At 45.8% G+C, this 25,194-nt stretch overlaps 1 protein-coding gene across 2 annotated transcripts in view; it reads left to right on the forward strand.

Annotated features, from left to right (window-relative positions):
• LOC146823273 (biliverdin reductase A-like) overlaps positions 1 to 25,194 on the forward strand; it is a 245,864-nt gene that overhangs the window by 146,849 nt on the left and 73,821 nt on the right. The window contains exons 2-4 of one of the 2 annotated variants that reach the window (XM_085607624.1): positions 12,542 to 12,569; positions 16,393 to 16,512; positions 16,874 to 16,971. In XM_085607624.1, coding sequence (XP_085463750.1) covers positions 16,427 to 16,512; positions 16,874 to 16,971 — 184 coding nt within the window. In that variant the 5' untranslated portion in view covers positions 12,542 to 12,569; positions 16,393 to 16,426. The remainder of the gene's footprint in view (positions 1 to 12,541; positions 12,570 to 16,392; positions 16,513 to 16,873; positions 16,972 to 25,194) is intronic. The other variant, XM_085607623.1, reaches the window with a different exon arrangement.

The following is a 25,194-nucleotide window of genomic DNA, read 5'->3' on the forward strand; positions in this document are numbered from 1 at the left end:
CCTCCCTGTTTTAGGGAGTGCCAGAAGCCCGAGCAGGCAATGACGCGCTGTTCTCTCCAACCTGGTTCGCGTGAGCTCCTTGAGCATCTTCACCTCTCCAGCCCAGTAGTCCTCCAACTGTTGACAGCTCTGTCATATGGGGGGGAAATGTGCCGGGGACACACTATATCAAGGGCATCTATCTGCGTGATCTGGGAAAATCCTATGTAAACGCTGCAGCATGAGGTAAGAGAGGTAATAAAACTGCGTGAGTTTAAAGTGGCCATTACTAGCAGCGTATTTCACCTGCGCACATACACGCTTCCACTCTGCCTTCCTGAGAGGGTATTCCAGGTCTGCTGACAAACTAATTACGCGCAGGCCATCTATCTATGTGTCTATCAGCCTTCAGTAACATCACAAAACAAAAGTTCAACATACATTTGGGAAATGAGACCTCTGCTGGTGCCCGGATTGAGCAGTATGTTAGATTTATGGGTTTACTCCGGCTCCTCCAGAAAGGGCAACCAGATCCCCCGAGCCATGTTGGAAAGCTTGACATACTGTAGAAACTGTCCCAGCACATCCTGGAACAGAGTATTAACAAAGGTGCCATTCAGGCATATATCTCCTGCCCTCTGGCAGCCATCCGCCAGTCACCGAGTCATCCATCAGGGACTGCACATGCTGGAATTGCTTCAACCACCAGATATGGAGAAGCCGGGCATACAGCATTTACTGCCAGCTCTAAGACCATGCCACCTGTCGCACAATATGAGGGCAGTCTGCTGGCACCCTGGTGCCACACATCAGCAGCCTGGAGTGAACACTGTTATCCACCAGACCAGCCAGCAGACGTTTTACTATTGGTGGCATCTGCCCACCACAATGCCGCGTACTGCAGGAGTCCAGCCTTATAATAAAGCTGCAAATCTGGGAGCCCTAGCCTGCCCTCTTCAGGGTCAAGTTTCAGGATATTTAACTTGACTCTGCTCCTCTTACCGGCCAAGAACCATTTTGCTCAGGGCTACCCTACCCATCACTGAGACTGGTATCCTACTCCAGAACTGAATGGAGTCTCATAAACTGTCGATCACCCTCCCATATTAAGGTCATATTGGGGCCGTCGGCTAATTGTATACCCAGGTTTGGAATGTTTCAATTTCTCAGGGCAGACCCATTTTGGGGAGTTCAGACTCCAGAGGCTCCACTAGGCCTGCCAACAGTAAAAGGAGAGTCTATTGCTGCGCAATCCAGGCAGTCTGCCAAAGTTCTCCAATACCCCCAGCAATACCGGTATCGAGTCTCCCATCCTGCACATGTAAAGGAGGGTGCCATCAGCATACATCGATACAGTATGCACTATAGCCCCCTAGTTCCTGCCGTAAACACACCGCCAGTGGCTCCATTTCCAGAGCAAAGAGGAGCGGAGTTAGGGGGCATCCCTGACTTGTGCCCCTCTCTACATGGAAAACCTCAGACACTATCCTTCCCGTCCACACCCGCGCAATGGGCTCGGCGTACAGAAGATGCACCCAGCATAAAAATTCTGGTCTGACTCCCATAAGCCTCAACACTTCCCACAAGTACTCCCATCCCAGGGTGTTGAACGCCTTCTTAATGTCCAATGCCACTAGTGCTGCTTTCAAGTACTTCCCCTGAACAGAGTGCATCATGTGGGACAGTCACCCTAAATTCATGGGTACCCCCTCTCTGACATAAACCCACATTGATCATCAGGCTCGACACAACCTGCTGCAGCCTTGTGGCTAGTATCTTTGAAAGGATCTTCGTATCCATGCTCAACATAGCGAGTGGTGTATAAGACCCTTGATCTACCAGATCGTTATACGGCTTAGGGGTCATCACAATGAGAGCTTCGCACATCGGTGCTGGCAGTGTGCCTCGGTGCTTGTCCTCTAGGATCATCTCCAGTAGCCTGCTGACCAGTGAATAGGAATAGTTCTGATAGTAGTCCACCGGCAGGTCATTTGGTCCCAAATATTTACCATGGGTCATATCTCGTAGGGCTGCACGCAGCTCTTCCTCCCGGATCTCCCCCTCTACTCCCTCTTGCTGCGTCTTAGTTAGCCGGGGGACCACTACCCTGTCAAGGAACGCCTCTGTCTCTTGGCATGTGTCTACTGTCAGTGCCTCACACCCCCCCACTAGGTTGTCTCTCAACTGAGAATTAATGCCTGTCTGTCCAGCCAACTTAGTTCTGTCTGACTGGGTCAACAATAGAATCAGCTGGGGGGGTCTTTCTCCCTTAAGCAGCCATGCCAGCAATCAACTGTATTTATCCCCCTACCAGTGCAGTCATTATCGGTAGCCCCTCCTGGTGAATTGGTTTAACCTGTCCCATATATTCATGCGGTATGATGTTATTAGAGCATCGTCTACTGCTCCCTGGCTTCTCTCTCATTGTTCCTGGCTGGTTAGTTCCAACTCTCCTTGTAGCTGGTCCATTTCCAGCCTCCTTCTAGTGCCGCAGACCCGAGATAGGCTTTCTCCCCTCACTAGTACTTTCAGTGCATCCCATTCTGTACTCTTCAGCAGGGTAGAGTTCCAATTGATATTGAAATACCCCTGCAACACTGTTCAGATCTTCTGTCTAAATTGGATTCCCCAGTGGCTCAATGTGAAGCCACCACAATGGGATTCTGGGGTAGTGTCTCTCCAATCCATATTCCAACAATAATGGTCCATGCGCCAATAGGAATTGCACCAAATCCTAGGCTCCCAGTACCTTGGTTGTGCTGTCATCAGACATCAAAAATGTATCTTGATGGCTGTATGCTCTGCAGCAGGAGTAAAACAGGAGAGCTCCTCCATGTTCAGGTGGAGCTCTCACCAGATATCTTTGCAATTCAGCCAGTCCATTGACTCTCTAACCCTAACAGTCATTCATGGTTTGGTCTCCATTAAGGCAGCGTGACCATCAAGCACACAATTGTAATCACCTGTCCACATAATGGGCATCCCTACATAAAGAACTCCCCATCACCCACATTCAGGGTGTACACCTTTAGGAAACATACCTGCACTCCATCCAGCAGCCCATGAACCAGGACATAAATACCCTCAACGTCTGCAAAGAACCAGCCAATCTAAATGAAATTTGTGGGTCCATCTATATCAAAACCCCCCTGGAGTAGCTTGAATAGGTAGAAGAGAATAACTGGCCTCCATTTTTTCTGCAATATCTGCTCCTCCTCTTCCTTCAAATTTGTTTCTTGCAACTGTGCTATATGGTTGCCCAACATTCTCAAATAAGCATTTACTTTGTAGCCCTTGACAAAAGTGTTCAGGCCCGTACGTTTCAGGTGATCATGCGCATGGGTTCTGCTATCACTCCATATGAGCTACCCACCAACCACTATTTTGAGCCGACCTCCCCTATGCCCCCAGCTCAGGCTTCCATAGACAACTCACCCCTCCTGTGCACCACACAGAAGGGGATTGTACATCGATATGATGCATAAACCAAAACTGAACAAATGCCCCACCCTTCACCCCCACACCGGGTAAACACTTGCAAACTCAAACTGTGTCTCCCCACCCATAGTTTAATCTCTCCCCTACCTTGTACTCACTAAATCAGGTATGCGTGACTGCCATAGTGTGAAGTGGAAAGACCTTCTCCTCCTAAACACGTAAGTAATATCGCAGAGGTGGGTCGTGCCTCAAAATCAATACACGGGTGACCAGCCCAAGAGACCTCTGACTCCTAATTGACTTTCACTTCGCTTCCCCACTCACAACTTTAACAAAGGTCTTGCACCACCCCCTCTCTAGATTCCCAACCCTCCTAATTCGTCACACCTGACCCGCTCAACACACCAGTTAGGAATGAGAAAAGCAAATGGGAAGCCAAGGGAATGGTAAGAGAAAGGAGAGTTGAGATATAAGCTCAACAAGAAGAAAAGCAGAGGGGTGACATAAGTATCACCCATTGCGGCGCTTCACCTACTGCTCTGCAGTCTGACATATGTAACAACACAACAAGGCCCCTGGTATGCATCAACAGGAGTTTCACTGTGTCTCCAGCAGGGGCGGAGTGGCAATTTTTCTACAATTCAGCAGCTGCAGATGCAACTCCGTAGTCCATTCTGCAGCATCTAAATCCCCTTCAGGCTTCCAGACCGGAAGCAGGGGCCAATGCCACCATTCCACCACAGGGGCTACCAGCCAGACAGATCCGGTGCATCCTCAACGACCTCCAACCCACTGTCGGCAGATGTTGCTGAAGTGACTGGGTCAACCAGCTCTCTTGCTTCCTTTCTCTATCCATTGCCATTCCACATCCAGTGTGCCATCCTGTCTGCCTACTACTCGGGTGTTCGAGCGTGACTCTCTCCTGCGGATGCCTAGGAACGTCTTCGCCGCTCCCCTCTTTTGTGAGCTATGTGGCCAAGTGAGGGCAACCCCAACTCCAGGCACTGGGATTCTGCTGTCCCCCGAATTTCCAGTCAGTCCCATACTCCTCTAGCATCATGAAGAAGTGAGATCGTCCTTCATGGAGGACTTTCAGTTTTGCGAGGTATAACAGCATGTATTTTAATCCCATGACTCTGTTTTTATTTTACTCCCTAATCTGGAAAAACCTGAATGATTCATTCCTCTAAAGAGGATTTCCCACAGCCATTGGACTGTCTGTAGTATAAAATCCCTGTTCCTATAGTTGAGGATCTTGGCTATCATTGTTCAGTGCTCCCACACCAGACCACCCCCATGGCAGGGGTGGCGCCAAGGTTCCTTGGTCATGCTCCACCACAACAACAGTCAACAAGTCAGACTCTGCCAGTTTTTTTCAGAGCTATTGTTCAAGAAACACTTCTGGGGTAGTTACCTCTGCACGGTGAGGAAATCTTGCACACCGTAGATTGTAGCATCGGGAGCGACTCTGCATCCTCTGCTCGCATATCGAGCCGCTGCATTTAGATCATCAGAGTAGCAACTGTGGACCTCTGGGCTTTAACTTCTTCCTGACGTTTTGGAACATGCTGCCTTGTTGCCAAGGATCTCTCAGCAACCTTATGAAAGTCAACTCGTAACAGATTCAATTCCATAGATGCTGAGTCTATCTTGGCCTGCACATTGGCGCTGAGGGCCTCGATTGCCGCCAGGATCTGAGCGCCCATGGGGCCCTGTGGGCTACATAGCCCCTCCCACTCACTGCTGGCGGGCCACTCTTCGTACTGGATCCCGCATAGTGATCAATCTTCATCTGCAGGGTTTACTTTACTCAGCACTTGACCAGCGTAGGGGCCTCAGTGCACCACACCCAACGAAGTGAATGCCTTGGATCATGCACCACTATGTCATCTGCTGGCTGCCAGGAGAGGGATGGGAGCCAATCGTGTTCAGACCCACCTTGCCCCCCAGAAGGCAGTTACTGTGACCCCTGTCAGCAGGGGTATTCTGGGTCCACTGATCCAGCGAGATGTCCAACACACCAGGATAACCCCTGCTCACCCACCTCGTGGGGCCCTCTCAGAGTTGCAGCACTGCCGCAAGCATCAGGGACTGGCGAGCCACAGCCAGGTCAGCGGGCACAGCAGTGACAACTGGGGGCTTTCCAGTAAGCAGCTCACAGTCCCAGCCTCCAGGACACAGGCCAATCCTCGGATTGTCAGCCCCATTGACCACCCAGTGTTGTTCCCTGCAGCATCATCACCGTCCTCAGCAGCCATGGCTGCCGCTAAAACCCAAGCGCAGTCCCAGGCTCTAAGTATCTTGTTCTGCCCACCAGCCACTGCAACTCAGCCTATCACTGCTGTGTCTGTCCCTCCCACTGACCAGGAGAGGGCGTATCAGGCCCTCGTGTGAGGAGATGAAGGATAAGGCACCCAGTCCCTTCCACAGGCCCTTGTCCTCTGTGTTGCCTTCAGTTGCACTCTGTAGTCTCCGCTATCTCCTTCTCACTGCTACACCTCAATGGGCCCAGTAGAAGGCATGTCACATGCATCAGGGCTCCAGCAATTGCAATCATTGTCCCTCAGTCAGGGCTTACACCCTCACTCCAGCCGCTTCGGTGCGGGCCCCCATCATCAGGCTCGCTCCCTCCCAGGTTAGGAAGGTCTGGTAGGCCACGGGGACAGGGGAGAGCAACAACAGAGCATGCACCCCAACTCTAAGGGCCCCAGCAGAAGCCGCCTACAGTCACACTCCATCAGTAGCGTCCCTGCTGCTCCGCTCTGGGCCGGGCAGGAAGGCCCGAGTCCAGAGGGAAAGCTGTGATCAGCAATCAGTGTGGGCCGCCTCCTCCAGTCATCAAGAAGTGGCACCGCTCTCTGCGATCTCCCCACCAGACGTCAGTCTCAAGTCACCACCTCCAGCATCACACCGCCAGGGGTTTCAGGGTGCCCCCTCGGTAGGCCACAGCATGAGAGTCCCACATGTTTTGCAGGGGTCCCGCTACCAATGCAGCTGCCCATATGGGCATAGGTGGGCTCGTTGGAAGAAGCAGTCAGTGGTACCCTCCTACAGAGGATTCGATGCTGTAGCGCAGCAGGATGTTAAATGATGTAATTGCAGGGCCGGGAGCTCCCCTTTGGCACTGCCGGTCATCCATCTTGCCGGTCACGCCCCCCAGGACTATCTTAGTTGGCTGTAGTCTAGCTTTGGATATCTCAGATTTGGGGGAAGGTCTTTAAGGACGGGCTAATATTCTCTTTTGGATAAGGGAGAGTCTAAGAGAGCTGACTAAAGTATCGTGAGTGCAAGCTTAGGGTCCCTGAGTGCCAGCAGATGACGTATGCTGTCAACCATAGTGCTCTATTTTCAGTGGGATTGGTGCAGGTTAAGGACTCACAGGGGCCAAAGAAGTGTGAGGTGTTGGATGACCTGTAGATATGCCCTGAGAGATGACAAAAGAGCTCAGGACATGAAAGGAGGCTCTAAACTGGGCACTCCCAGCACACCACTGCACTCCCAGGCACCAATCTCTGCTGGGGGCACGAGAACCTCACAGAAGGATGCTGCACCAATCCTTTGATGCGTCTAACATGGATATAAGGGCTCTGAAGCAGGCCCATGTCCCCAGCACCTGCCCACATACATTGCTGGGGTAAGAATGTGCCCACACTTTGTGATGTCAGTTCTAGACCCCTTTGAGAGGTAAATTTGAAATGCTTCTGCCCATGCTGTACCTGTTTTGCGTGTGAGGGAAGCTCACACCACAGCTACCTCTTTTCTGCCTGTTTTGCATGTAATTGAAAGGTTGCACTACTCCTGACTGTTCTGTGGATGTTCAGTGTGAGAGGGAAGTTTACACTACTTCTACTGATGCCTGTTCCTTTCACACAGTTGTCACACTTTACTTTTAATTTGTGAAGGGTGTGAGCTGGGACAGAGAGCACAGCATATAACGTTTGTTCCTCTATCTTGAACAGAGCTAAACACATACCCCCTCTTGTATTCCACCTAAATATTAATTTGAAAATATTCTTTGGCCATAACATTGTGCGAAAAAAATCGTGACTACAAAAATAGTTTAAAAAACATCTAAGTGAAGTATATCATTTTTTACTGTTTTACAAGAATATCAAACTTTTTAATATTGTTTTGATAGCATTGTTTTATTGCGTTGCACTAAATTTTGATTTCATTATTTACAGTTTTTATGAAATGTATTTCTAATTTTATAAAACACTTCAATAATATATATTTTGGGATTTTTCAGGGTTTATTGGTAAATATAGTGGTTAGTATTTTTAAATGATTAATTTTAAATGACTAGTATTTCAATTATTTATTATATTTAATTATTATTTCTTTCGCAACATATTTTCAATTATGTAATAAATATACATTTTGGGGGTGTTATAATTGATATATTAATTATGCTAAATCGAATTTGGAAATTAACATTTTACTTGCTTAATTAATTTTATAATATACAACAGGATATCTGTTTTTGAACAATAGTTTATTACTTTTTTACAGGTTGTAGGGCACATCGGTTACATGGGTTTGAGCTGGTACTTTTATTTTTTAATGTATTGTTATTTTGTAATTTTTTGTTTTCAAGTTTTATAATTTTACAATTATTTACTTGTACTTTTTGACGCTCTGTGATGTGCATTATTGAATTGTGTGGGTCATTTTCAAATTAACATATGTAAATATTTGTATTAATTGATGTATCTCAGTGATGTTAACAGTTAAATTTAATTTGTATAATCTATTTTTTTATTTTGTATCATATAGAAGTATGTGATTATAATGTTAATTATATAACAATTCATAATTATACTTTTATTTTGATTATTCTATATGTTGGGTAATCAGGTGGATTTTGTTTTCCAAAAGAAATCAATCAAGTACAATGGAATAAATAGTTGAATATGTAGATTTTCAAAATTGCAAACTCATTTTTTGATTTTGTTTTTCTGCTTACCGTAGGAGTTTTTCTGGTTTGGATTTTTTATGTGGGGGTTTGGGAGTTAAATAATGAACATATTTTTTCTTGGGGGGGGGGGGGGAAAGACAAGCTAAACAGTAATGATATGATCATAGTGTTTTTTTAAAGTATTTTAAATGTGTTTTAAATATTATGATTTTTATTTGTTACTTGTTTTTTTAAGTTTTTGTGTTTAGCTATATTATTTTGGTATATTGAATAACACCACAGGATTATACACACTTTTCTTGCTGTTTGTTGTAATAGTAAATTTGCCCACTCCCCCATGTAAACACTTTGCCAATGTTTGTTAGATTGATGTTAGATTAGTAAATCTGACCCTCCCCTCATGGAGTGTTGAAGCCCATTTACTAAGTGTCACAAATGTACTATTAGCCAACAGTTTTGCTAGTCCGTCATAAAAGGAATGAAACATTATGTACACTGTTAAACTGTTACATGAACTGTCACTGCAGAATTAAATCACATCTTTGAGCTCAATAACTAGTTTAATAGCAGTTTTAATTCTACAGCATCTTCAGCAAAAGCTTCAATCAGTTAAGACAAGGGGACAGCCAGTGTGCTGGAAAACCCTGTCTATTCTGGGCTAAAGAATCTCGGCTCTGACAAGGAAGTGCTGGAGGCCAGGAAGAAGGGTTTATACAGGGACACGGCATACAAGCTGTCACAATAATGTTGTTACTGATTCTATTTCCCTCTGGCGACTGTATACCCTTGGGTGTCACAGAGAGCTCCATCTTTGCCCTCGACTCTTTAGCATGTACATGGGTCTGCTGAGAGGTCTCCTGGAAGATCTGAAAACAAGCAGCGGGCAGGTGCCATGCCCCTAAGTGCCACCACTCCATCCAATACTGGATGACACAATGCCTTCTAAATATAAACTGTCATCTTTCTGCTCCTTCCCTTAGGCTGTGACGGCGCTACCTCAGGAGCTTGGGTCACCCTTCCAAAAGCCACAGGGATTGTGCTAAAAGTGCCCACCACGGCCCTGCCCCTTGACTTTCTGCTAACCAGGTTCAGGCTTGCACTTTTACTGAAATACGAAGCGCAGTTGTTGTTTTTTTTTAGAACAGAAACACTACACTCATAAGGAAGATTTCAGACAACCAATAGAGGCGTTTTACAATTTCTCATTAGGACTTTGACAGACAATGCTGTCCAAACCAGCATGCCAACGTGGGAGCGGCCAGCCTCGGTCCCCCTCATACCGCGCATCTTTCTCAGTCCCCTAACAATTCATTCACATCAGCTCGGTATCGAGGGATTCTGATACGCCCCAACGCCCCAATGGACGATCTGCGCCTGCTTGAACGTCACCCATACGATATGCTAAGCTGTGTTTTCTTAAAGCAGACATCTGAAGTGCTTCTTTTTGGAAGACATTGTCATGCCCATGACCTGAACTACGGTCTTCTGTGCGGGGTTGAGGGGTGTTTTCTGGTGACGCTGAATATCTTTCTGTGGCAGGAATGTTTAAAATGTGTTTACTTTCTGTATAGTTCAATATTATATGCTGTGGGTAGTGATCCCATTTATGGGACCAATGCACTAAAGTGTGGAGATGTAGGTCCTAAATCGTAAATTTCTTCCTGTCCAGCTGCCCAGATCCCAAGCAGCATTAATGTGCAGGGGCAGGTTGTTTTAGAATGAGCCACAGGTATGCAAGGCGATTTATGATCTCAACGTCTTGTTTTACTTGAGGAGATATGAAGATAGTTGACCCATATTTAAAACAGTCAATCAAAAATGCATTTCAGAGATTTCATCTGACATTATTTGTGTGCTAAGTAATAAACCAAAAACATAGCATTTGCAAGATTACCCTTTGAAATTCATGGTAAGCAGCGCTAAACCATGCCAATAGCTACCAACGAAGGCTAGCAAGAAGATCGATTTGGGTCTGAAGGCGCCCTAGGAACAAAAAGTTTTCCAATTACAACAGTAACAACGTTGTTTATATTTTGACCTGCAAAATGTCATTTGAAATATGTTGGAATGACCACTCGCAAAGTAAAGGTACGACTAAATGAACATCGAAGTACTTTCCGATGTGGAAAGACAATCACGAAAATGATGCGCCACTTCCAAACAGCTGGGCATGATGAGAATAATTTCACATGGACAGTGATAGAAAGGATGCCGAACACATGTAGTGGGAAACAACTTTTGAAACTAGAATAACGGTGGATATATTGTTTGTCCAGTTCAGTACATGGGTTAAATGAAGAAATCCCGTGAACAATGTTAATGTAGACCATTTATATTTCCAATTCAGTGACCTGGGTAAAATGATGATAACCAAAAAACCCTAAAAATCAAGCATATAACAACAGATGATAACAACAGTTATGTGCTTAATACTGAAAGACTATGGTTCCCTATCTGTGTTGACCTGAAACATTTATTTAAAATAGGGAATACAATATATTGATCTTTCCCTCACTAATTTTAGCAGGAAAGGGTCTTCAGAGAGATTGTATATAACCAGTCAGTCTAAAAAAAAACACGAGGATTGGGTTTTCATCCACAGCTGTACAACTGCATGTCTGGTGTTTATATCTTGAATAAAATCTTTATTAGTTCCACAGACATATAGAACACGACACCAAGGGAGGTCCGTACTCAAATACAGTTTTTTTTTTAAACGATTGAAAACAGCCTTATGAAGAAGCGATTTATATACAGTGTGTGAATGTGATATCGCTTAGGAATTATTAATATATGAATTGGCGAATAAAGAAACTCGCTATTTACATGGCGAAAAATCCAGTAAAAAAACACATCTCCCAGCAGGCAATGACCTTCCGCGGCACCAGAAGTGAATCATAACGTCTTTTAAGAAAACGACCAATCAAAAGAGGCACCGGCATGGTGCACGCACAAGCGAATAACGCGGAATGCGAAACCAATATGTATTTAAATTCCCGTGCCGCCATTTTCCGACACTCGGCGGCGGGCAAAGAGAGATACTTAGGTACTCGGGTGGTGACCGATCTTTGACAAAGTAAGTAATCTGCGTGATGGTAAATGTGGCATGATTGGAATATAGAGGAGCGTCATTCGGAATAAGTCTTGGCCGTAGATGGAATAGCACTGATAACATGACACAGTGACAGTACGCATGGATATCGTAAGGCTTTTTGAAAACAGGGTAATATTGTTTTAGTTGTGAACAGAATATAACACAATAAAAACCAAATCTTGTGAGCTGTACACTCTTGACATACAGGGGATTAAATGATACAATGTGTCCAAATGTGTTCCCAGCATTTTTAGAATGAGAACGAGTGACACCTGGAACACAATTGCTAGAGTGGAACAAAGCAATAAACCTATAAACTCCTGACATGGCAAACATCATAAAACATATAGAAAATATATGTTATGAACAAAACTTATTGGGCATACAGAATACAAATACCATCACTTCACCACACTAAATGAGGTGTTGTTTCATATTATTATTTTATCTCCATCGACCCGCATGGTGCAAAATAGCAAACCCCAGTAGGTAAGCCAAATAAATAAATAAAAAAGCGCATCTGGTAGTTTTCTATTATTGTGCATGTGACAACACTAGAGATTTTGGGACTCTGACGGTGTGCCCTCCCACAGGTGCTGCCCACAGGGTGCAGGGTTGCACTGCACCCCTGCTTTCCACGATGCAAGCATGCATTCCGCTCAGAATGCATGCTTGCATTGTGTTGTATACGAGTGCGACCGAACCCTGTTCGGTCGCATTGTACTAGCAGGTCGGTCGGGCTCCTGACCGATGTCGCACGGTCCTGAGTCCGTCCGACATCGGAATCAGCGCCTTAGTAGAGGTGGCTATATACAAGCATGGATAGCTCATGAACATATTGGCGATATTTTATTAATGACACCCTGTTGTATCATAAGAAACCATTTTTTAACGAATCCTCTCAAATATAGTTATAGAGATCACCTTTCCCAAAAATAGCATGGAGGAAGTTGCACGGATAGAATTAACGAATTCAGGCTAGAATTAATCACTGAATATTGATATTAAATACACAGAGAAATTCACGGTGGCAGTACTTTATTTCTAATAAATCCAGTAGTATTGCCCCACTAGTTCTTCCTTCCTTTTCTTTTTGTCTCCTTTTCTTTTAGAAATACTACTGGAACATAGGAAACACAGGTGAGCGCGTTAGGCCTAATTTTGCATGAACAGCGTGCTGAACAGAAAACAGGGATACCCAGGAGTAGATATTCCAGCCCTGAAGAAGGCCCCCAGACCCGTAAGGGCTTACGTTGAGGGCTGAAACATGTTGGCACTTTAATAGAGGGTATGATTGAACAAATTGAATTCAAAATAAACCCCATTCAGACACGATTTTATCCTATACCCCAGGTACCCTAGGAATAAACGCATGGTTTGGATATACCTGTAGGTATTTTTAATATCACCCATCTGGTTCCCTGCATAACCAGTCAATATTTTATATAGGAACTCCCATAACATCATTGGTTGAGTCCGCCCAGGTAGTACCATCTTACCTGGGTGTGGAAAGACGCCTATGATGAAGCATGTCACGATAAGTGAGTGAGGCGTCTTCTCCAATATCCTTGGATACCCCACCATCCAAAGCGGTTTTGAGGAAGGACGGACTATCTGGGACCCCGTGGACGTACTCCCTTCCCTATTTCTTGACACTCTGCATATCCGCAAGGGAAAAACAGACCAACAGCAGTTACCTTTTGTGATACAATTAGCCTAGGAAGATTGCAACTGATCTGCTTCTCTCACTCTCTATTGTGAAGAAAAAAAAAGTAGACAAAATACTATGACAATAAGAAAGAAACCACATGGATTGGCGGAAACACGCAGAAAGGAAAACAGATGACAGAAACAGCTAAATCAAGGAAAAACGACAGAGACCACTATGAAGGAGAAATGAATAAGATTAGAATAGAATATGGAGTGACAATTAGGAAGAGATAAAGATCGGAGTTAAATCAGATGAATAAATGGTACCAAAGACAAACAAAGAAAAACAAGCAAATTTATTAAAGGGAATAACACTTACCAACATATGGAGAGGAACTATGAACATTAGGGCTAGGAAGGGAGGCACAGGGAGGTGGAAAACATCAAGGAAGGGTATCTGTGCTAGACAAGAGACACCTGTAAGAAAGAGATTGCAAAAAATTGTTACGAGAATGCAATGTAAAGGAGCAGACCAGCAACATTTACATTTTAAACAAGAAAACCGAGACAAAAACTAGTTGTTCCCGTGGGATAAAAACGAGGGTTATGTGAGAAGGAACAGAAACATGTTAAACGAGTCCATATTCAGGAATTCCCAAATTCCATGTCTTTACCCTTGTGGCGAAAAATAAACTGTCTTAAGTCCTCAGGGCGGTCAAATGAATAAGACCTTACCTTACAGGTAACTTAAAAAAAACAGGAATGCACTAGACCATATCTGGCATTTATGGAGCGAAGAGCAGGACAAAAGGAAAGAAACTCCTTACGACGAGCGGCGGTAGCGCTAGCCACATCTTGAGAGAAGAAAATCCTCTGGCCAGACCATAGCATCTGCTTTCTCTGCTTGGCCGCTGAGAGAACCATTAACCCGTTTGCTGCTTCTGTCGGCCAACGACCGTCGCAAGCACTACCTTGGTAGTGCTGTGCACGTCCGTTGGCCGACGCGGCCCCTCCCGCTTAATAGAACGCTCCACACCGGCGCGGAACATTCGAAGCAGCAAACGGGTTAACGGTTCAGTATGTTCCAAGAAAAGGACAATTATCCCTCTGGAGCAGCTGGATGACGCAGCAGAAGAGGATCCTCCAAGTTTGGGTCCAATGCGGTGAGCACATTGCAGGTTCAGATTAGTGCTTTCCTTAAGACCAACCAGTTTAGGAATCTGAATTTTGAGGAAATCAAGCATGTTAATCCCTCCTCCCCTTCATGGATACCATAAATTCTAAGGTTATTGGGCCTATTGCAATTTTCTAAGTCCTCCGTTTGTTGTTTAAGGCGAGCTATTTCCTTGGACATAGCGTCAACCTTAGGAGTCACGTCCTAAGCATCGCTTATCCTTTGCTCCACCACCGACACTCTAGACTCTAGACTAGACAATTTCTCCTCTAATCTCTGAAGAGTAGCATTAGTGTCAATGAAAAAAGGTTTCAAATGTTTAATTTCCTCCATGAGGTCCTCTAGCGTTAAAGGTAAAGGAGATTTTGTGGGAGAGCAAGGCTCCTTCTTTTGTCGTTTTGGGGCAGCATTAGTGGAGACATGATCGCAGATGTACCCTTTTGAGTGGAGATGGAGGCAGACTCCATGTAGAAATAACAGCGGATATGTTGCGTAATGTATCACAGTATCACAGTGCCAAAGAACTGAAGAAAATCCAGAATCCGAAGAAAAAGCAGCTAGGAGCCACTTTAGCAACCATTGTAGAGAAATAGTGCATTTGAAAACACTGGGCAGCAGAAAAAATTCAAAAGCAAGCAAAGCCCAGGAGAAGAACACATCTAATGTAGCTACAGGTTGAAGAGATACAAGAAGAGGCAATACGAGGGTTAATTTAGCCAAAGCACTTTTAAAAAGGTTGTTAGAGCCCACTTGATAAAATAATTATACCAGAAATAATAGCCATTGGGGCGCGTTAGCGCATTCAGTAAAGTTCATCACCACATTCCAAAGAGCTCAAAATGGCGGCAGCAAACGGCAATTATGAGGGGATCACGCGCAGGGGAAACAGGTTAAAAAAAGGCTTAATTGAAGTAAAAAAAAGCACTCTACCTGAGCCCCCGCGTCTGCGCGTTCAGGAACTCCGCTGCATAACGAGAAAGGAAAGGAACTGCCACTCCAGAGAGTTGAAGGTCTTGGTCGAGGTGCAGAGTTTCACCGAGATGCGGCCATCTTGTGGCGTGTCAAGCCAAGAACTTGGATGCACAGATTGCAAAAGTATACATTGCATTACTAGGCTGCAGGGCAGTGTGGATGAACACTTTCACAGACATTGCACTACAGTGGTGCCCTAAGTGTGATCCCTGAACGTTTGCTTGGCTCATATTGTAAACTATGTGCATGTTTGAGAGAAGCAGATTATGACACTAAGCTCTCTGGCTTTGTTAGGCTGTTTAGTTTCTGCTCTCGGTCACATATATGTTTCTTAATTGAGCTACTGCAGACTTGAGGAGTTAATCCAAGTCACATGCAAATTTGAGGCACTAATTGCACAGATGCTGTTTATAATACCGTGGGGTGTTTTAGAGCCCAGGGCCGGGGATAGCCGGCTAACTACAGATCTTTTTCTTTGTTTTTCGGTGGACAAACTCAAAATATGAACTATTTACCTGCATTATTTGCTGCAGGTTTTACCAGGCAACAAGATTGTGGATAAAAAATCGTTATAGTACTCAATTTGTGCCCTATGAAACCCTAGTTCTGGCGCAAATGCAAATTTGCACTCGAATCAGAATTAGGATGAGGGCCTTGATGTTCACCGAGACCCTTCTTCAGAGCATTCGTTGTGCGTGCCCGACTTGCTGTTCATGGGGTGGCCTTGGCTAGTGATAGATAGTTGGGCCCTTGGTTGTGTAATATTGGGTCCAGCATGTGTTGCGTGTAGTTTATTTTGATAGTTACCTGCTAGGCCTATGGCTGTTGTATTTTGCTTTATGTTGTGCTGTGAGTGGTAAACGTCTGAAGTATGGGTCTCTTTGAGGTACAACAGGGTTCGCAATATATCAGTAAGTAGCCTCCTTTTTGAGAGAGTTCCCTCGATAATTGTTTCCATCACTCTCTCCACCGCGATTAATTTAAAACATAATTTCTCTCCGAGATACAGTTGCTAGCTTGGTAAGAAGACTGACTCTGAAAAAAATTACATAACTTTGGTTTTAAAACATTCGCCTAATAATCCCCTTTCATAATTTTTCGTATGCACACATGGAGCGTGAAGTGTCTTTTTTAACTGCATGGTGTTTGTTTCCTCTGCTGGTTTAGAAGAGCACTGGGCCACGCTTTCCAGGTCAAGCAGATGAGCCTGGAAGAGGCCTTGGAGAGCGAGGCCGTCCACGCCGCCATGATCTGCACAGATAACAGCAACCACGAGGAGAGAATCAGGTGCGTCTTATCTGTTCTGCTAACTTACTTATGAGGACATTATTCAATAATTTGCCTAATTGCTTTGCCCTATTTTTATCTCCTCCAATGCGTTTTCCAATAGCGTGCTCTGTATGGGAGCGAAAGCAGCAGGTATGCACTCTAAACGTTTCCTAGCAAGGGCAAGCAGAGCCTACAGCAGCCCTCTGCTAGTTTCTGCTGAAATTCATGCAGTGATGTTTACTTGCAGCGTTAAATTAATGAGTCTGGGCCCAGGCTCTCTGCCAGAGTCTGGTATTAGCAGTGGGGAGGCGGGGATGACAAGGTGGTATGGACATTCTTTGCATATTTATTTATGCTGCACTCATCTCTGTATTTAAAGGCAATTTCTCGAGGCTGGGAAGCATGTGCTGGTAGAATACCCCATGGCCCTGTCCGCTGCCAAAGCGCAAGAGCTCTGTGAACTGGCTGAAAGGAAAGGTAACAAAATCTAATAGCACAATATGAAACAACTGAAATGTCTCTCAAAAATGTTAATTTGGGGATTGAAAGGCTGTACGTCAACCTTGTTTCTATTTATGGCAATTATCAGCCACGGCCCATGCATGTAAGAGTTGTGGGGCCTGGTTGGGGGGATTCGACCGACGACCACGAGCGAAATCCCACACTACCCGGCCCCACCACCCCACTGCTCTTACCTGCGCGGGCTGCGGCTGACAATCATGTTACCTCATGGCCAAAGATGAATAGGTATTTTGCTCCTTAAAAATACGTTTGTCATAAAATACAAAATAGATTTCTAGCACCTAACAGTCTTTCCACCACAGACCCCATATTTCTTTTGAAATTGTAGATAAACTCCTGCTGTACAAAAAGAAGATTTAACCATCAAACCTGAAAGAATCCAGGGGCTGATTCACAGAACTAATCTGAGACAAAATCCTAAACTTACTACTTCTTGTATTCAGAGAAGGCACTTACGATTTTTGGTATTCACAGAAAACACTTAGGACGCCTTTCTTTACGTCTGCAGTCGGGCCAGAATCTCCGCACCTGGAACGTACTCTCCGGCTAAGGCGAACTCTCCGGCTCGAGGCGCAATCTCCGGCTTGGGCCGGATGAAGTGTAATCAATGGTCTGGAATGCAATTTTTACAAAAGGGAACATTAGGAATGTGTGGTAAATGGTAGAGGAGGTCATGCAAAACAGTTTAGGCAGGGGAAATGGTATGGCCAGACACTGCATCATAACCTAGAAACGTTTGCTCCTTTGTATCATGGTACAATGTGTTCTCCCCTCAGTGTTGACTGTAGTGTCAACACTAAGGGCATTCTTCCCTTAGTGTTGACTGTAGTGTTGACAACGCAGTCAACACTGAGGGGAACGCAAATTGTGCACTGCATGTACCGTGATGCATAGGAGTAAACTTTTCTGGGTTATGATGTAGTGTCTGGCCATACCCTTTTCCCTTTTTTTAGATTAATCCTAAAGTGCAGAAGGTCACATTCTGTGGCATACGTGGTGTGTGAGAAAACTCTCTGTAGACCAGTCATTCAATAGCTACGTTCCTCCCCAGTGTCCTTTTTGCACAATTTCCGCAGAGCTATTGTGTTGCTACTTGCCAGTAATCTTCATTACCTCGATTAAGCTCCTCCTCTTCCCAGGCCTTATAGTAGTGAAGCGATCCTACCTCAAGACAGGCCTTTGAAATGTTAGTCCATTTTTACTTTTTATTATTAAAACCCCTCCCACCCTCCAAGGTGCCTGTTATTAACAAGACTAGACACAACCACAGCAGGGAGGGGGAGTTGCAGGAACAGGACTGGGGCGAGAAGGACATTAATAGGGGTAATGGAGATTAGCGGTAAGTAACTACACATTACCTTCTCATAGGACCTCCTCATCCCAGTCTATAGAGTAGAGAGGATCTCACAAGCCAAAACACAAAGAAAAGTATGACCCCAAGGATACATGCTGATTACAAAGTTTAATAAAAAACAAGGTTCAAGCTAAAGCTGAGCTCATAATGCCAACAGCAAAATTGTCCACAGAGGCGTGTAACACATCAAGACGGTAATGCTTGATAAAAGTATGGTGCGACTGCCAGGTAGTCACTCTACAAATCTCTGGGATAGAGACACCAACTGCCTTAGCCCAGGAAGTGGACACAGACTGTGTACAGCGTCCCTGAACCTAATTTGGAGGAGCTAGCCCCAGAGACTTATAGGACAGGCAAACTACCGAGCGCACCCATCTGCTGATGGTGAATGTAGACATCTTCTTGCCATTACCCACTCTCCCACAGGACACAAACAGAGCAACGGAACAACGAAAGCCCTGGCTACATTGCAGATAAATCTGACCGGCCCGCCTAACATCCAGTACCATAGGAACCAGAGCACCGTTCTCCCCTGGAAAATCAGGAAGAACATCTTCCTGAGGCAAATGGAATTTAGAGGAGATTTTAGGGAGAAAGGCTGAATCCAAATAGAACACCACCCTGTCCAGCAGGAAGTACTAACAGGGAAAAGAGATAAGCTAGGCCCCAAATCTCCGAGTTGATGGCCAACAGGAAGGCAATTTAGCAGATAACCACAGCAAATTGGCTTCTAACAAAGGCTCTAAAGGGGACAGTTGGAGACTCTGAAGATGGTCAGCAGATCCCAAGGCGGCACAATCACTGTGGTGACTGGACAACAAAGCCGAAAGTTCCAAACCAGCCGAACCACCAAAGGAGCAACACCAAACAGTGCAACTCCCAAACCCCTACAAGCATAGCAGCGCAGTGAGCTGACAATGTAGAAGGGTACAGATTCTTCAAAACCCCATCCCTTGAGAAACTCAAGATTTTCAGTCAGTTCCCCAACCACAGAATCCACCCCACGAGAGGCACACCACCCGACTAGAGCCCCAATGCTTACTGTAACACTTAAGGGTGGAATTTCTGTGGGAATGTTGAATATGCATCACCGCCAGAGAAGAACAACCTGAAGACTCTAACATCAAATATTCAAAAGCCACACCATCCTTTTCAATTGACGAAGATGAGGCAATGACAAAAGGGGAAGCAGAAGCGGGTACGGGATCACTGGAAGCCGGACAAATCTGCTCCCAAAAACCAAAGGCAGCGAGACCAAAAAGGAGCAATCAGACCCCCTCTGACCCAAATCTTCTGCAGCACGCTCTGGAGGAGGGAAATCAGAGGGTAGGCATCCAGAATGCCAGAGGGCCAGGAGATTGACAGTGTATACACTGCCCACGCCTGAGGACAAACCACTTTGGAACAGAACCGAGGAAGGAGGGCATTGTGTGGACATGCAACGAGGTCCACCGCAGGCTCCACGAACTGTAAACAAATGTCCCTGAACAGGGGTACTAAAAGATGTTACAGAACTGAAAAAAGCAGGTTGTGGCACAGGCTGTCCGCATGAAAGTTCATGCGACCCTGAATGTAAACAGCCCTCAATGCCCTCAGGTGTGATTCTGTCTGGGAACAAATCTGGGAAGCCAGATGATTTAGAGACGTGCACATCGTCCCCCCTAGGCAATTAAAGTAATAGCGAGCCACCTGGTTGGCAGTGTCAACCAAAACTCCACCCCCTGCAGCTAAACGTGAAAGAACAGCATCACCTGCCAAATGGCTGCCAACTCCCGCCAATTCGAGGAGCGAGCGCAGACTGTTATCATTCATTAGCAGTAGAAAAGGAGGAAGCTGGAAACTGATCCTCTTCTTCAGGTTGGGAATCTGGAGCCACCAACCCAATTCCTGGACCAGAACAGGAGTGAGAGGAACCAGAGAATCGTAATTCACGTGGTAGGTGTACCAGTGAGACAACAGATGATTCGGCCGAGGCTTGAGGTGCAGGTGAGCCCAGGGAACCTCAGATGTGGATTGTAGCTATCAAACCCTTGGACCCTCAACTATGTCTGAGCCGGAGCCGACAGCTGAGCCAGGAGATTTAACAGAAGACGCTGCAGGGTAGCAATGTAAGTGGGAGAGAGCATAATCGCCCCTATCTGCGTGTCAAAAAGACCACCAATAAACTGCACTCTCTGAGAAGGGACCAGCTGAGACGTTGCTAAATTCAACTTGAAGTTCAGGCATTGGAACATGTTGATGGTTGCGTCCACTGCCAGTAGAGCCATAGGAAGAGAGGAAGCAGAAATCAAACAATCAATATAGGGATACACAGAGAAACTCTGAAGCTGCAAACCCCCCACAGCCGGAGCCATTACTTTGGTAAAAGTCTGGGGAGCATTAGAGAGTTTGAAATGCAACACCTGAAACTGGCATTGAGCCCTGCCCACAGCAAACCGCAGAAACTGATGGCTTTTTTGATGGACAGGCACGTGAAAATAGGGGTCCTCCGAGTCGAGGGAACTCAGAAAGCAACCTTGTTGGATGAGTGGAATGACTGACTGCAACGAGGTCATCCAAAAATGATGCAGGTTCACCGTTCTGTTCAGAGCCTTGAGATTAAGAATTGGGTGGTAAGAACCATCTGATTTTTTTGAAAAAGAAGAGCGTAGAGTAGAATGCAGTCCCCTCTCCACTTCTGGCACCTTGATAATAGCGCCCTTTGTGAGCAAACTTTTGATCCCAGACAACATAGAAGTCCTGTTCATGGGGTCTCCTGACAATGTGGTAACCCAAAATGAGTCTAAGGAGGAAGACCGCAGAACGGAATCCGATACCCCAGATTGACGACTGAGAGAACCCACTGGTCGGAAATCAAGTTGGACCATTGATCCTAGAAAAAACATGCCGGCTCTCACCCCAAAATAGTCACTTCTGACCAGTCCCTTGGGGCTGCTGATTCTGGGGTCGGGGCTCGTTGGTGAATGCAGCCCTCCAACCATGGGCCCTTCCACGAAATGGCCGAGCCGAGGAGAGAACTCCCTGAAAGTTCAGCTAATGGAAGAAGCATTTCTTCTTCTGCACAGACTGGAAAGGCTTTAGCAATTTTTTTCTCCTCTACTGAACACTGTACCATCGTGTTTAATTCATTCCCAAAAAGGTTTGGACCTCAAAAAGGGCTGTTTATGAATTAAGCCCTTCTGTGCTGCTTTCAGACGGCATGACTTTGTCCCCAGTGACAGTCTACCAGCCACCGTTGACCCGGCTGCTGAGGAGAAAGCCAGCAGGATATCAAATGTGATGTCGGACAGAAACTGAGCTAACTCCTCCATCTGTGGCAAGATGGGAGTGGGATCCCCTTGATCCTGAAGGTATTCAAATTACTTCTCAAAATCCTTAATAAGGACTTGTGAGGCATAAGCAAAATAAGTGATCGCCTTGATCCCAAAATGAGATGCAGCGTATGCCCTCTTCAAGTCAGCCTCCACCTTTCTTTCAACTGGATCAGAAAGATAAGCCTCTTCAGAAGACAAGGAAGAGGTAGAAGCCATTAAGGACAAAATGGAATTGACTTTAGGAACTTGCGGGAATTGTTCATCAAACTGCGCCAGGTGATACTTCTTGCCCAGAAAGCGAGCAATCCCCTGCTTCTTGATATATTGCCATTCCTTTGCCAGAATTTCCTAATTGATATCATAATAGGGCACATTATCTATCGCTGAGGCACTATACTGGGAATAGAAGCCATCATCCACCAAAGATTTGGGTTCAAATCCCAGCACCTCCCGATTATGGGCCAACATGTCTGAAAAACTTTACCCTGGACATATTTGACTTTAAGAGAATTGGCTAATTCCTCGTACTCATCTCCTTTCAGTTTTTTCACAGAAGGTTTATTCAATGCAGCCTGAACCACAGAATTAATTAAGTCCTGCAAGTCTGCCCTGGAGATCTGCAACAGGTCATCATCTTGCAGTTCCTGCACATGTTTCCTCTTGGAACTAGACTTACCAGACACCGGCACCAACTTTTCATCCCCCATGTTGGAAAGAGTCAAGTGGGAAGTGCCCAAGAACTACTTCCTATTTATATATCTGCCTCTTAGCAACAAAGAATCAATCCCATGAAATTTGAAAACCCAAAAATCTGCCTTGCCACCCCCTCCGCAGCCTCATACACCAAATACATGACCGCAGGAGCCAGGTATACTCCTAGGACCATCTTGACAACCGAATGGCCTGCCTGTGACCACCTAGAATGCTCCTTGCCCTAGCCAAGCATATACGTGAGGAGCACAGACGCAAGCAGAGCAAGGAAGTGACTTTCCAAACCTATGGTAAGGCCAGGGCATTTAAACAAAAGTAAGAACACAAATGAAATGTGTACAACAGAAAACCAAACGATGTACATCGTGAATCAACAGCCCGCTAGGCACATGAAAAAAAAAATGGTCATGGCAGAGGGTGAGAGGGGTATAGAGGACCTATGAGGGGGTAATAACTTACTCTACATCCAGTTTGCTGTCACAGCCTGGCTCGTATTGATGTTTGGTTCGCCAAGCATTTTGAAGTAATTCACCATTTTCTGTCCTAGGGCCTACTATTTATGCAGAACTAGAAAAAGGGGCTTTATGTTTTCTAAAGGTGTTCTCAATGTTGTACCTCAGGTGCCTGTGTGGGAGGGTAGGTTATGCAGCCAGTACTGTCCTTGACCAGTTAAGATGCTACTTCTTGTGTTATGCTTTTGCAAGAAACTGGCATTGCTGCTGCCTGTATTGCTTGTGTGAGGGAATGTTGCTGTAATGGTGGGAGTGGTGGATTTCATTGTTTCAGGCAATAAAGAGCATGTTTGTGGTTTTCGCCTGTTTGCTCAGCCTGGTGGTACAGCCCATGTCAAAAGTGGCAAAGTTAATAAAAAGGTCCCGAGAGCTAGGCTTGGGGTCAGAGCAAGTGATTGAGAGGCTGGAGAATATTTATGTAGTGGTCAGTCTCACCTTTATTCAGGGCCTACACGAATACTGGGATTCATTGTGTGGCTACAAATGCCCTGACAACACAACAGTTGGCGATGAGGTTGGTCGTCTTCCATGCCGCCGGCAAGAGTCATTGCTGTTTCGGCAGAGGTGTTCTGCTGTTTTAGGCTGTCTGTGCCAAGTTACACAGATTGGGTGCATCTGAGCTGTGATGGTCCCACTCCTGCCTGCACGTTGTGCCGCCTGCTCTTTGCTGGGAGGAGGGCCTGCTCCGACTGTCTGCCTGATGCTCCCCTGTGGTGACTTCCAGGGACTCCTGTGAGCTGCATTGGCCTCTGGCAGTAAGGCCCAACATGGCATTGCCCTTCCAGACGTCTGTTCCGGCTCCGCCTCTACCATTGTGAAAGCTGCCATGTGTGTGGGATCCTCAGCTGCATTTTCAGTTGTGCCTGCATGCCTTCCAGTAAACATTGCTGGGCCTGACCTGCTCTGCTGCAATATTGCCCTCATCATCCCTGCTCCCACGCCAGTGGGTGCCATTTGAACATTGCTGGGCCTGTCCCACTTAAAGGGGTATCAAAGTTTATTGGGAGGACTGCATTGAATTTGCCCTCGGCAGCTGTGCCAGAGAATGACAGGAAATGCCCCTTGCTTCTCCACTTGGTGTGTGCCACAATCCATGAGATCTCTAAGACTGTTGTTGAAGATGGCCCCCTTTCACTTACAACACGCTGAAGATTGCCCTCACAGAGTACTTCCAGCCTTTGTAAAACTCAGATTATGAGCGGTTCCATCTGTGTCAGGGTCGACAGGGCCCAAAAAAGTCTGTCGACGTATTGCAGATTTGAATGACCTTGTAACCTGCCTGATGTGGATGATGAAATATGTCCACAGTTCCTTTAAGGCTGTTCGTCAGCTGAGTTAAGGGAGCAGATATTGCAAAGTCCAGGTATCACCATGGCTAACATTCTGACCCATAGGCACTCTAAAGAACTATTGAAAATGTGAGCCACTCATTTGGAGTCTGCGCTCCAGCGATTGGTGAAAACTAAGCTTGGCAATCAGGTAACAAGCCCAGGAACCACCACCCAAGAAAGTCTGCCAGAAAATGCCAGCCACTTCAAAAACTTGTCACTGGTGTGGAGGACTGCACCCACATCAGGGTGAGTGCCCAGCATGAGGGAAGAAGTGATCATTGTGTGGCAAATTCAACCACTACACAAAGATGTGGCAAAAATAGAAGGCAGTCAATCAGGTGAAAGCTCCTCCTTCAGCGGAAGGAGTTAGCGATATGGACGATGATGATGTAGAAGGGGTGGTCCACGTGATAAATGTCATCGAGCGGATGGACAGATGTACCCCCACTGTGCAATTTCACTGTAGTAGGTCACGTCATTTTAGCGCTCATAGACATGGGGGGCCTTCATCAACATCCTGGCCTACAACATGCTCACGATTTAATCGCACAGATCCGAGCACCGTGAAACAAGAACTAAGGTGTACGATTTCGGTATGGCCATGCCCCTCTGACTGGCTCATGTGTTCATCACTGCCATTGTCCATGGGACTGTATCATCACATGCAAAAATATGTCACAGAAGGAGGCACCGGTAGGCTTTTCAGCTGCCCGATGGGTGAACACTTGCACTCGGTATCATTTGCATTCAGCATCCTTGTAACTGGCGTTGTCTCACTACTATAAGTGATTGCACCCCTTTTTGAGGGAATAGGGTGGTTAAAAGGAATGATGATCCGATTGCACATGGACAAGTCTATACAACCTGTTGCCCTCCACCACCGTTGAGTTGATTTCCATCTGGGTCCTAAAGTGGAGGCAGAGCTTCAGAAGCTGGAGCAAGCGGCCATTATTCAA

The sequence above is a fragment of the Triturus cristatus genome, chromosome 5_2 (genome assembly GCF_964204655.1).
Source record: "Triturus cristatus chromosome 5_2, aTriCri1.1, whole genome shotgun sequence".
Classification (NCBI taxonomy): Eukaryota; Metazoa; Chordata; class Amphibia; order Caudata; family Salamandridae; genus Triturus; species Triturus cristatus.